Here is a 14,441-nt window from a genome sequence, read left to right as displayed (position 1 = left end):
TAAAGTTTGTTTTAATAATCATTGTTTGGAAAATAAATTATTCTTTTTATAACATATATTTAAAAAATACGTTACAACTTACCTTTAAATACCAGTTAAAGAAATTACAAAGACCTTTAAATTTGTATTGTAATTAAGTAACCAAAAATAAAATGTAAAAATAACTAGGAAACTATTATACTATTTTAAAGATTTTCTCGATGTTTTTTTTGTGTTATAAAAATACTTTAAATCTTTGCGTAAATGCTTCTTAATCTACAAATTATAAACTTTAATATTTTTTCAGTAACAAAAATAAAGACTTAAGGCTATACTAAACAAATAAAGGTAACAAATAATGATGTAGTTTTTTTTTTGAAGATAATAATTTTAACAGAATAAAAAGGCAGCGTTTTGTTCTTTATATTTTTTAAACCGTTAACAAGCCAAACAATTGAGTATTTTAATAGTTGTTAATGCTTATAACTACATAAGTTTGTTTTATAACTTCAAAAAAGCATATATATATTAACAACGTATTATCCTTATTTAACTTTGAAAAAGTAAAAAAAAAAAAAACTAAGTGCGAATAGAATAGTTAATTTGGGCTATTAAAAATATGTAGTCTTGTTTTGAAAGGAAGTAAAGGTTAAAGAATGATTTGTTTGTATTAAAACTATTAAACAATACAATAGATTTGCATATTTATAGATTTATTGAAATATTTAAAACTAATTTGAATATATAAAACTTTTATGTTTAAATAAAGAAGCTTGTAATCTATTTGAAATGTTTACTTTAGTAGTCAGTAAAAGTATATTTTTAGAGCTATATTTTAAACTTCAAAAAAAATTTTGAATGTAAAACATTATAATATTTTTTTATTTATATTCTTAGAGCGTATAAAAAAAAGTTTTTTGTACCTTTAACTAGAAGTTCTGATTTTCGATGTCTAAAACTAAACATCTTACTTGATTAAAGTTATTTGTAAATGAAATCAAAACTAATGTTTAGAATCTTTATATTCAGACATAATTTTCGAAAAATTTAATTTATGTAATATAATGATTCTACAGATTTTTTAGAATAACTTTTGCTATCTAATTACATCTAAACCATTTTAAGGGCTATTGTAAAAAAAATCATAATAATCACTTTAAGATAAAGCAATAAATTCAAGTACAATTTATCATACTAGGTTCTCGGCTTCAAAAGCGTGTATTAATTTAATTCCCTCGAGAAGGCTTGATAGCATGGCATATCAGAAAGAATTACCATCTCAAGTGAGATAGAAAGAAGTAGATATCAGCGTTTATATTTAAAAATGTAAGTACTTGCCTAGCTTTTAAGCTTTGTAAAAGCTCAAACTTAGATATATTTTTAAGGAGGATATTTGATTACCGTTTATTGGAATAGTTGTTTTTAAGATGTTGTGAATCATACTTTAGCTATTTTCGCTATTAAAACTTTAATAAGGCACAATGATGTCTAAACTAAGTAAAAAGTCTTCCACTTTTTAGTTTTAGGTTTGTTACAACATAATAAAGTTTGTTTTAAGTATTGGCTAAAAGCTGAATCAAAAGTATTTAAAAATCTTAAAAGTGTTAGATAAAAAGTTGTAGGCATTTTAATTTACTAAAATATTTGTACAGTTAGTAGTTTGCTAAACTATTTAAAAGTAAACACAAAAAGCTATTTAATAGCTTAATTAAAAAAATATGTATTGTCTTAACATTTCCGATAAGTTGTTAAAGATTGTGACTTGGTAAAACTGGAACTAAAATATAATTGTTTTTAGCTGCTTTTGTTGCAAAACTACTCCGTTTTTAATACAATGTTATGTTTTCAATAAAAGCTTGAAGTTTTATAATTATCACTAAAGAAGGATAAATTTGGAGCGTGAATTTATATAAAAAAGTCAGTTTTTAGTTTTAAGTTTTGAATAGAAATCTATACAATGATGGTAAACCTTGGTTGGTCATTTATTTTGCGGTTGATAAAAGTGTTTTAAAACTTTAAGCCGAACATACTCGGTTTATTAAGTAAATACCAGGATAGAATTTTTTGTAGATAAGTTTAAAGATTTACATAGTCTAGCTAGCTTTAAAAAAAAGTTTTAAAAAGTTAGCTACCAATATATATAATATTTAATACACTAAATCCATGTTGTTTTTTTGTTACACGGAAAAACAGAATTTAATAAACTATTTTTGGATTAAAACTTTTAGTTGAGAGTTGATGAGAAAATGTATTAAAACTTTTCTTTTAGTTGTTTTAAATAGTTTAAATAAATACGAAAATAAATTATTTTATAGAAACGGATATTTTGAAGTTTTTTTTTGATAAATTGAATACTATAAGTTTATGAAAAAACAGAACTTGACAATTCTTTAAAACTTCAATTAAAACTTTAAAACCATTTCAATACTATTTTTTATTATTAAATTTGATTTTTTTCTTCTGGTTGATTGTAGATTAAAAATACTACAGCTAAGTTAAATTTGTAAAAAAAATATTTAAGCTTAAAATTATATTTCTTTGCTATGTTAAACTTCTTTATCTCTATGTAAATTGCACAGTTATTAACTCGTTAAAATTTTGAAGAAAACTTTATCGATGAAACAAAATGGCGCAGCTCTGAATGCAACCTAACTATGCAAATAATAAATTTATGAAAAGTTAAACAAACTTTTTATACTTAATACTCGAAATAACATTTAATTAATTTTAATTAGAAAATTGATTAGTAAAATACATTTTTTTATCAGGCTTATTAAAATTGGTCTATTTAGTAAAAATAATATACTTTAAACTGTAGTTCAAAATAACGTTCAAAAAAGTGTTGAGTAAATTTATAACTAAATTAACTATTTAAAACACATTTTTGTTTAGTCGAATCGTATATGCTTTATTTAAGTTACATTTTTTTTCACTACTTCGTTTAAATATTAGCAACTATACCTAATGCAGGGGTCGGCAAACTGCGGCCCGCGGGCCAAATGCGGCCCTCAAAGTCAAAATCTGCGGCCCGCGAGCTCCATTTCAGCCAAAAATACACACTCTAAAAATAATAAAAACTAAAGAATTTGTAATAAAAACTTTTGTTTAGGCTCTTAATCTAATAACTAATCTTTATTAGTGGCCTAATTTTGCCTTTTTTGATCGTAAATACTATTTTTGTACTGATTACTAGATTTTTTTTTTAATAAATGCGGTCCTTAAAGATCTTTTTTTAAACAGTGGGGCCCGCGAGCAATTTATTCTAGGAAAATTGGCCCGTGAGTTACATAAGGCTGCCGACCTCTGACCTAATGCAATTAAACAAGATGTTTTAAATGGTTCTAGCCTGGGTTTGTAGACAGTATCTTTGCTATAATAATTCGTATAAACTATTAAATACTCTTATTTTTATCTTACTCTGTAATTTACAGTTTTTAAAGTTTAAATATTGCTAAAATTAATATGGTTGATTCAGTTTGAAAAATTTTTGTTTTTGAGTTAAATTTGAATAACTCTATGAAAGTATCAATTTAAGAATTATGTTTTTCTGAACACTTATTTCAACATATATTTAATTAAAGTTTGGTTGAAAAGTTAGGCATGGAAGCTTATTAATATTAAAAGACCCATGCCGAACAACATTGTTTAAAAAAAGTTATACAATGAAAATAAATATATTAAGAAAGACTTTTAAAATTTAACGTTTTTTTTTCTTTATTACTTTGTTAACACATATTCACGGAGTTATCAATTTTTAACCACTCAACTCTAATTCAACTCTCACCACTATTTATTGTATACCAATTGATAATTCTGTAAACCCTTTAAAAAAACTTAGTAAACAAAAAATTTCTAATTTTAAAATTTGTATACACTTTACCAAACGTATAGTATGTACTAGTAACTATACCTTTTTATAAATTAGAGTATTAAAAAAGAAAAAAAATCGTAAACATAATAAATAACATAAAAAATATCATCATTATTTTTGTTAGTCACAAAAGATCAAATTAAAATACTTGACTTTGATTGCTGAGTAAAATAACTACAACTTAAAAGTTTATGATTATTTTTTAAAAACAGCAGCAAAGTAAAGATGACAGTTAGGATCTAAACAGATTTATTCAATTAAAAGTTTTTTAAACTTAAAACTTAATGCAATCATAAAAAACTACTAGTTATTTCTTAAAATAATTAAAAACACTGTATCAAAACTATAAAAGTCTTTAACATAATGTATTTAATACAATAGCGAAGTACTAAACAAAACTTTTTTTTTTGTCTGGTCATATTTGTAATACTTTATCAACTTATGTTTAATTTTTTGTGAAAAATTCTTTAAACCGAGGCATTCTAATACATAGATTTTATACTTTAAGATTTTGTTGGTTCAGTTTAGTTAATTCGCATCTCCAATGGAAAACTTCAATCGTCCTATCCAACCTGACCCTACAAACTTTTCTGTAAGCAACCTGCTTGACTTAAGCAAGCCCCAATATTGTCAGCAGCAGCAAGGTGATTATCAGGCAGATGAGTATCATGATTACAATTTTGCGGCGTATGCAGCTTCCCAACAGTTACAACAGCAAGCTTCACATCATATGAATCAACAATACTATCAAAACGAGTGTATGCAACCGCCTGGTTTGTTATTTTTATTACTAATAAAAAAGTTATAAATAGTTTGAAATTTATAAAATTTTAAAAGCAAGTAACTTAATTTGCATAAGTATAGGGTATTTTAATTTTTATTGTTTACTTTAGAAAACGCTTGCCTTTTTTTGTCTTAAAGATATGAAAAGTTATCAAACAATTAAAAAATAATAAAAATGTATAATTTAAAAACTGCTTAGAAAAATTTCTGTAAAACTCAAAACAGCTATTTTTACATTGTACTAAACTTCGTGCTTAATAGTTTTTAAGTTTATTTTTAATTAGATTATAAGCAAAAAGTTATTAATTTTCAATAAAAAGTTAAACACTAAAACTTTTAACAATAAAACCAAATACTTCAGCTTTACCTTTTAAATTCTCAGTTGCTACTGGAGACATACCTAGGGAGATACACAATTATTACATGCATCAGCAGCCTACCTCGCCTACTAATAACGAACAATGTCTCATGCAAGTAGGCTGGGGAAGCCAACAGGAAGAACAAAAAGCTCATGACCAGCACTTTAGTAAAATTCATGAGCTGAGCAAGGTCAATGAAAACTTCACAAAGACACCAGACTTCCACCAGATTTACCACAACCATCATTTGGAAAAAGAAGAGAGGCCAAGTCACCACTCACCAGTAAGTTTTAAAACTCAACAAGCCGAAGAAAAGCCAAAGGATCAGGAATGGGAATCCATGGCTAATGAACACTCGAGTACTGGCGAAGCTTCAAGTTACCAAAACGAAAAAACTGAAAAGTTTCAAGAAAACAAAACAGGTGAAGTGTTTTTGCTTTTCAAAAGCAATACATTTTAATCCGTATAAATATATATTTGTTTTGTATTAAAGAGTAAATGTTTTCGAAAATATTGTTTTTGACTGAGAAATTTTTACTGGTGTTTAATACATTATTTTTTGTTAAAAAGCATTACATTTGTATTAAATCCACACTAGTGTTAACACGTTTAAAATTTTAGAAAGAATGATTTAGATAAAAAACTGTAATTAAATTAATGTAGTCTTTAACAAGTTTTGTTGCTTATAATAAAATAATATTTCAGTTACTTAAAATACAAGTGTATACTTGATATTTAGCTTTCTAGATAAATGGGGCTTTTAAACTTTATTAGCTGTTCAAATTTACTATAACTATTTTCGATACGATTAATTTTTTTTCAGGTTGTAGACCATTTTAAGTGCTTTGTTCTAACTGGTGCTCTTAATTTATCAATCAATTAATGCAAAGTTTTGCAGAGTTTTATTTAAATAAATTAAAAATTGTTCATAAGTCAACAATTGATTAGGTTAATTAGTTATAGAAAATCTAAAATGCAGTCAGTTTTACGGCAGATATTACGTTAAGATTTTATAAATGTAAAAATTGAATTTTTTTCTGCTAAAGTTTTCAATTTTAAAGTTATTTAATTTATATCAGTTCTATTGAGTTCCTTTAGTTCTTGAACAATTTTGTAAGAAAGTTTTAAAGCTTCATTAAATTGTTTAGTGCTTTTAAGAACTGCAAATAAAATTAAACATATCACAAATGTCTTATTTTATTTGATTCTTTTATTAGCTAACGAAAAAAGTAAAAGTTCAAAAAAACAAAAAAAACTGAATAATCTCAACAATAGTTTTAGAAAACAATTTTTGTAAAATTGAAAAAATACGTGAGAAAAGATATCAAATTTAAAACGTTTATCTTAATTCGAATGTACAAAAACTCTTAAAGTTTCTCACTATGACCACTTACACTATATTTTTCTGTATAAAAAATCTCTTTTTACATTTGTTGTAAAAAATAAAAATTAACAAAAGATAAAATGGAGTCACCGGTGGTTGTTGGTGAGGTAGGCAGTGACAGTCCGCAACAACCAGGAATAGTGAAGACCGAGCCAATACAGGTTAGTTAAATGCACATGGGACCTTTGTTTTAATTGTTTTGTCTCTGCGGGGCTGTATAATAGTTCAGTTATTTCATGCGAATAGTAAACTATATTTTTGAGAACAAAAATTGCACTTTGTTTAATGCTCGAGGGACGTAAATGTTATGCTACAAATTATAGTGTAAAGTAACCTATGCAATATTCTTCCCTTGATTTAAATGACTAAAGTACTTATAATATCTATACTTAATGTCTTTAATTGTATATATATGTGAAAACATATACCTAGTTTAAAAAAATTGAAGGTACGCCTTAAAGTTGTAAAAATAAAAGTTTTTATTCAAATTTATTTGTTATAGAAAAAAAAAATTATAAAAACTAATTTTTTTGAGGCAATGTTTAAAATTATTAGTCTTGAGTTATTTTAACAAATATCATAGTACATAGAAAAGCAAAACTTTTACTTGAAAAATTTAAAACAAAATTTATTTTAATATATTTTGATTGCTTGTTTCTTATCAAGTTTTATTTTTTGTTCATAAGCTAATATTTTATAACGATACTGCATTTTGAAAGTTATACCTAAGTTGAACAAGAAGCAAGAATTTGTGGGCGGAATAGATACAATCGTAAAACATTGTATCGAACACCTTATTTTTATTTATTTGTCAAATACAAAATATACCTTATAAAGCATGAACTTAGACAGAAGATAATTAAATATCATATAAGCACAATCGAAAAAAACATAAATATTTTTCATCAGTAAAAAACTCAAAGTAAACAAACTGTCAAATGTTAAAAAGAAATAACTCGAGTTTACAAATGTTTTAAGAGTAAACTACTAGTAAAAAGTAAATTTTTTTAATGTTAAAAGTCTCAATAAACAAAGTCATAAAAGTTTAACTTAAGTAGTTTGTAATTTTTTAACTATTGTTTATACTGCTCTTATATATTTTGAAATAAACGAAACAAAGATTATATATTTAAACTAAAGTTGAAAATTTGGTTGCCATAGATAATCATAAAAGAAAAATATTTTGTACAGCAGACTTCGTTAACAGAGCAATTTCCAAAAACTTCTTCAATAGTAAGTACTGAGGATGAAAGATCAGCTTCAACCGAAGAAAAAGTTTTGACAAATGCACCTCTTACAAACAGAAAAAAGCAAAGGAGGTTTTTTGTTTTTACTAGTAACCATTTATGAGGTAAAACAGCATACTTAACAACGTTAGAAAACTTAAATTTTATTATAAAGTTTATATGACTTAGTTTATAACAAATACACGTGAAATTATTTTATCATTTAAAAAAAAAACTTTATGTACATAAACAAAGAAATAGTTTGTGGTGTTTATTTTACCTAAAATCTAATTAAAATTTGTAAAAGGTACAACTTTAAATTAGTTATATGTATGATGTCAAAATTTAGAAAATATTTCTATTTAGTTCAAACTAGTACTCTTGCACTTAAATTTGAATTTAAAATACTTAAGTTTTTTATGTTAAATATGTTTTTTAAACTAAAACTAAACTGTCTTATATACTTTACAAAACTTTATATAAGATCGTAGAAAAATATGTCTTTTTTGCATAAAGATGTTTTAGTGATATACAAGTAGAAAGTCTAAAGAGCAGTATTAAATAAAATTTTGATAACAGCCGCACAAGAACAACTTTCAACAACAACCAGCTACAAGCTTTGGAACGAGTTTTTGAGAGAACGCACTACCCCGATGCTTATATCAGAGAAGAATTAGCTAGAAGGGTTAATTTGACTGAAGCTAGAGTACAGGTTTAATAAATTTATAGTAAGCAATCTGTTACAAATAAACATCTCTTAATGTAAACAAGCAAAGTTACAAATTAGAGTAGCAAATTTTTTTTTAGTATAAACCTATTAGGAATGTAGTTTCTAGCTATAACTAGCTTTTAGAACATGTTTTTTTATAATAAAATAGTTGAAGAGTTTTGGACTATTTATATAGTCAAAAATAGTTTTTACAAAGCTATTAGAACTAAAAATAATTTAAACAAAAATTTTTTAGGCGAGTCCAAAGTACGCATGAGTTTGAAAAAAAGTTTTCGAATGACATTTACGTTGATAATATATACAAAATATATACAAACTTGCGTAAAATCCTAATGTGTATACTATTGTTTAATTTTTAAATTTGTGTACCTTATATCAGAGCTAGTATAAAAACTAGTAGTAAAACTTTAATTACATCGAACTCTTTCTGTTTTATTTAAAACAGTTAAATACGTACAGTGTAGCTTAATGTCAAAGTATTAATAATTTAGAAGAAAGTAAGAAACTCTACATATAAGAATATGTTAAAAAATGTACAATTAGTTTTAAAGGGGTTTATATTTGAGTAGAAAACTTTCGTAATAAAAAAAAAGAAACATTTACAAAAAAGTAATGAACTAGTTTTTATAATGATGACTTATTTCTTGTAGTTTAATATAAACAATACTATTACAAGTATGGTAACTATTTTAATTGCTGCAATTAAATCATTATACTTTAGGATTTCATTACTACAAATTAAAGCTATTTTTACAAAGGTAAGACATTTAAGTATGTAATTAGGAAGCACGATAAAAGTTTAAGCAGTATTCATGGACATTTCTTCAAAAAATCAAGTCTAAAAAGTTACATGACTTCATTGAAATATTTATTTTTAAATGAAAATGTTTTTGCATAATATCTATAGCACCTAAACCAAATGATAATTGTTAAATTATGTCTGAAATTTTTTTTTGTTTTGATATCAAATTTAATACTTAATTGAAGTTTTTGCATATAAAAATAATTACATTTCTTACTTATTAATGTTACCAACAAAATTTAAACATTAATTTAGTTTCCAGTATCAAAAAATCTATTGAAAAAGACTCTGTGCTGCTTATAGTTTAAGTAGGTAAGAGTAAGAAATAAAAGTTACTTTTCGAACTTTAGTTTAAGTACCTCACTTGTACCAAATATTACAAAACTTGTTACAGTGTTTTATATATTTTTTCAGAAAATGATTTCTTTGTAAAGTTGTGAAACAAACTGCTTTGATGAAATAAATATCGTTAAAGAAATCTAGTTGATTTTTTAAAACTCTGCTTTTTAGTGTTTTAAAGTTCTTACTCTACTTAAAGTCAAAACTATCGATTCTCAAACTTTGTCTTTGCATATAAGTTATTTTACTGCGCATATAAATTTAGAAGAGTAGTAAGCATAAAAAAAAACTGTTTACTTTTTTTCCAAATTCTAATTTTATATAGTTTAAAAATAGTTTAACTATGTTACTTGAAAATAAACAAAGATTATTCTTATCAGAAAAAAATTTACGTTAAATTATTTAGTCATTACTAGAGTCTAGACTTGTAATATGCAGCCTTCGTAAGAAAACAGATCTACTAAAAAATATATTTAGCGGGTTTGTTGATTTTTAAAAGAATGTTTGCTTATACAATAAGATAAAAGTTCCACTAGAAAGTAAAATTATGGTGAAAAAAAGATAAATAAGTACCACCGTTCACAAATCGATCAAATTAAACGATCATTTGTAAATTTTTCTTACAGTAACAATAAAATAGTTTTTAAAACTTTCAAATCGTCCTTAGGTATGTTAATTATTCTACGTGATTTTTTTAATTGTTATCATAGTAATATACATAAAAACTACTTCAAAAAAATCGACTAATTTTTAGTTATATATTCATCAAATTGTTTGAAAATACTTTAAACAATGTAATGAGTACAAAATAAAATCTTTGTAGATTTTTTTGAAGTATAATAGTTTTTATATATAAAAGTAAATTTTGTTAAAAAAGTTCTTATTTTTTGTTGTTTACAACCAAGTTGTTTATTAAGTTTAAAATGCATCAAGATATAATATTTCTGCTTGACGGGTTAAATCTTGCCCGAGGGCAGTAGTTTATCGACCCCTGCTCTAGAGCTAGACCGTTATAGTTTTATCATTTTTTCAAAGATTTAGTAAAATTTAATAAAGTTTCTTAAATTTCAAACAGTATATACACTAATTAAAAGATATTTTTTTTATTTTTTTATTAAAAAAGTGTCACAAAAGTACTATTACTTTTAATTAAGTTTTTATAAAGTTATTTACTTTTTTATTTCAATTTTATAAACTGTATGATGGTTTTAGATGTTTTATTAAAATAAGTAAGCTACTTTTAATGTCAAAAACTTTAGTACCTATTTTTTGTTAAAAAGGTATTACATTATCTAAAAACACTTTATTTTGCACTAAAAGGTACAAAGAAGTTAAAAGAAAAATTTATAACGACTCGAACGTATAAATCTTAATATTAAAAAAATTTCTAAAAGTTTATTAAGAAGTTGTTAGTTTGTATACAAATTAGTAAAAATACTTTTAAGTGTAAAATAGTTAGAAAAGTTAGACATAACCCATCGGTAAAAAATTGAAAAAAACATTAGATTATTATTAAAACAACTCATATGTATAAGTAAAAATTTTGAGTTATCTAATTAAATTATTCTTATAAACACAAGACAGGTGTTCTTTAGCTTTAAATAAAATAAAATGAGTTTACTAAATTTTAATATTTTAAAACATTAAAGTTTACTAAATGCAATAAATTAAGCTTAATTTATAAAACTTATAAAACGTTTACTTTACAAAAAGTTTTGATACTAAAAGTTATTTGAAAACTTTGTTTTACGTAGTAAAATAGGTAACTTGAAATTTAGGTGTTTGCCGTTTATTTAAAGTTAGAAGTAAAACCAAGAATCTAAAAAAACAAACTTAAAAAAATCAGAAAGAGTTATAATCCGCTGTATCTGATCATTTAAATGTTAAAAGCTTCCTTAATCTAATCAATAGGATTATTACTAAAAAAGCTTCAATACATTAAAAATCTTAATGACTTAATATCTCTATTTTTGTCTGGAAGACAAGTGTTTCCCTTTCATAATTGTTTCGAAAAAAAAAAAAAAAAGATTTTTTAATAGTAAAAATTACTGAATTAAGTCTTAACTAGATTAAAAAGTATGTTAATTATGATTAAGAAAGTTTGTCAACGTTTTCAATATTAAAAATAAGTTTTTCGTAGTTTTTACTGTTAAGATGAATCTAGAAAAAATTTAGCATAAAAAAGTATTTTAAAAAGTATCCTGGACAAGATGTTAAAAGGTATCCGTGGTGTGCGACTTGATAACCGAAAGGTTTTTTCGTACGCTAAGTCCTAGCACCAAACATTTTGAGCGTATTTTTTGTCGTTCAATATTAAACTTTTTAAGCTAGAAGAAATAATTTTTTTTAACACAAAAATCTTAGTTTTTGTGATATTTGATTTCTAAGTTTTTAAAAAAAACTTAAACATAAATGAAAACTTAGCTACAACCAATACTTTTTCAAACACTCTGTATACTGTCTACAACTTAGATACTGATCATATCTTGGTATTATACCTTTACCACTTCTGTAATTCAATGTATTTCTGACAAAAAAACTGAGATTATTCATGAAACTGTCTAGAATTGTTTTATTGATAAAAAAAATGTTTTACTTTAAACTGATTATTAGTTTTCTTTATCATAATTCAAATCGAAATTTTAGGTTTGGTTCCAGAATAGAAGAGCAAAATGGCGCAGAAATGAAAAAGGAATGCAGCAAATGCATGAAAGACAAATGATCGGAAGAAACCAGAACTTCCAACATTCTAATGGTTTTTTTTATTATAGATTAATCGATGCTATTTATTAAAGTATTCAACTATTTTTAATTTTGTTTCTTTACAAAAGTAAAAGTATTTTATATAAGAATAAAACATTCTGTGTTATAAGTTGTTATGTTTAAAAGAATTAGATAATTTTAAATGATTTTATTTTGTTTATATGCAGTTTATTTAAAGTATATTGTTTTTGGACGATAAAAAAAGCGGTGAAAAAGTTAAGGACCTGGTGTATAAAGGAAGCTTTTGGTTATCGAGTAATATAGTAAAATTATTTTAAAACATACTTAATCAGCAATTCTAGATGTCAGTTACTATTAAAACTAAATAAATTGAACGTTGAGTTTGTCTTAATTTCAATTATAATACAACTTTAGTTTGAACAAAAAGTTAACTGAATTAAATGCTTATATATTTGTACAATTTTTAGAACCTACCCCATTTATCAGCCCTTCTTCAATGCTTACTTCGTCGCCTGCTTTGCCAAACATAAATGATCTTACAGCTCGGCAAGTAGGAAACTTCCATCAGCTAGAAACAAACATCGGACAAGTAGCGCCTAACCAATATCCGTTTAGCTGGTAGGTAATAAAACGTAGAAGAATTTTTAAATACTAAGATGATAATTATAATCTCAAGTAAAGTACTGTACAAGTTGGCAACTAAAGATTTAAAAATTATAATAAGTTATAACTTTTCAGCTATAACCCGCCTCAATTAGGTAGCATGTCGCAGGGAGTACCTCCATCACTCATGACTTTCCCTCATTCTTTGAACCTACATGCGGGTATCCACGGCAACCCTCCGCCCGGGAGTCTAAACAACTCACCGAACTCAATGACGACATCCCCACCTGGCAGTGGACTCGTTGAAGATAGTAGTATCAGCATTGGTTTTCCACCTTTTCAGCAACAACATCTCGTCAATACATCGGGTTATCAGTGAAATTGAAACTTGTAAATTGCTAAAAAAGAGTAAGGATTTTAAAATAGTTGAGTAGTTTTTTGACAGTTTTTAGAATACAAATTTTAGAACAATATCATAAGTAAAAAACTATTTTTTGTTTTTGTTTTTGGAAAAATCAAATCTCTTCTATTTAACTTTCTCAACAAAATTTGAAATTATAGCAGCATACATTATATGATTTGTTAAAAGCTTTTTGCTTTGAGTTTTTCTTTCGGCATTGACGTAAAATTAAGAATGCATATGTAGACTACTTAGTGGTTTTTATTATTTTTTTGTTTTGTGTATTATAGTTTAATATATATTTTTTTAGCTCGCATAACACAATAAGACTAAAAAATTGGTTGTAGATAGTTGCCATATACTATTTGTTTTAAAGTTGATAGCTAGCTACACAAAATAAATAATTTCAATAGGATCTACACTAACTTTTTTTGCATGATAGTTTTCATTTTACAAAAACTTTAAATTTATCCAGTTCCAAAACTTTTGAACTAACTATTTTCAAAGCCTTTTATAGTAAAAAAGAGAACAACTTTAAAAAACTTTTTATAGCTTGCTTTACATATTAAGCAGTTTTAAATGTAAATTTTTATTCTGACAAACAAAGTTTATAAAAAACCAAGTGGTAAATAGATACGTATTTAAAAGCTTTAATAAAAAAACTACTGTATAATCTAACAAAAATTATCAAACTAGACATTCCTTTTAAATAACTTGAAAATTTTAGAAATACTGTACACTTAAATATCTTGTATTTTGAAAAAACACTGAAATATTTAATTCAAAACTTACTGAAAAGTAGAAATTAATAAAGAAGTTGAATTTATGATAAATGATAACTTGCTGTACTTGTAGTTTTAATTTTTTTTTGTAGTTTTAATAAACAAACGATCTGTTTTTTGAAATAAAAAACTAAAAATTATAGTTATTCAGTAGCTTAAGTTGTTTGATTCCTTGTATATCGATTTGTAAATAAAATATAATTTAAAGAACTTTGTTGTTTGATTTATTTTGTATTTAATCATCACTTTAAACTTATTTTCAACTGTTTCACTTAAATGTTTTATGATTCAAGGTACATTCTGGTTAAGAACTAAATTTTGTAGAATTTAGAACTAATAAGTTAAATTTAAAGTTAAATAAGTTAAATAAAAACAAAACCATGTTTTGAAAATATTTACTAATTTTCATTTGATTTTAATGTGAAAATGTATAAACTCTGTTTTTAAAAGTTTTTGTTA

The 14,441-nt window shown here is 24.7% G+C and overlaps 1 protein-coding gene across 2 annotated transcripts; it reads left to right on the top strand.

Moving 5' to 3' along the window:
- Positions 1–4,349: 4,349 nt before the first annotated feature.
- Positions 4,350–14,186, top strand: LOC145842190 (uncharacterized). 2 transcript variants are annotated; one of them, XM_082949590.1, is made up of 8 exons: positions 4,350–4,623; positions 5,016–5,414; positions 6,452–6,537; positions 7,571–7,695; positions 8,182–8,314; positions 12,120–12,228; positions 12,665–12,815; positions 12,936–14,186. In XM_082949590.1, the coding sequence occupies exons 1-8, from the start codon at positions 4,395–4,397 to the stop codon at positions 13,177–13,179; spliced, it is 1,476 nt and encodes a 491-aa protein (XP_082805716.1). In that variant the 5' UTR covers positions 4,350–4,394; the 3' UTR covers positions 13,180–14,186. The 2 variants fall into 2 exon arrangements, with proteins under 2 accessions (XP_082805716.1, XP_082805715.1); XM_082949589.1 differs by having other exon boundaries at positions 7,568–7,695.
- Positions 14,187–14,441: the final 255 nt, after the last annotated feature.

This window comes from Thalia democratica, chromosome 8, assembly GCF_965202585.1.
Source record: "Thalia democratica chromosome 8, ktThaDemo2.hap1.1, whole genome shotgun sequence".
Lineage (NCBI taxonomy): Eukaryota > Metazoa > Chordata > Thaliacea > Salpida > Salpidae > Thalia > Thalia democratica.
Note: the sequence above shows the minus strand (reverse complement) of the source record. Positions and strands in the feature narration are given on the sequence as shown.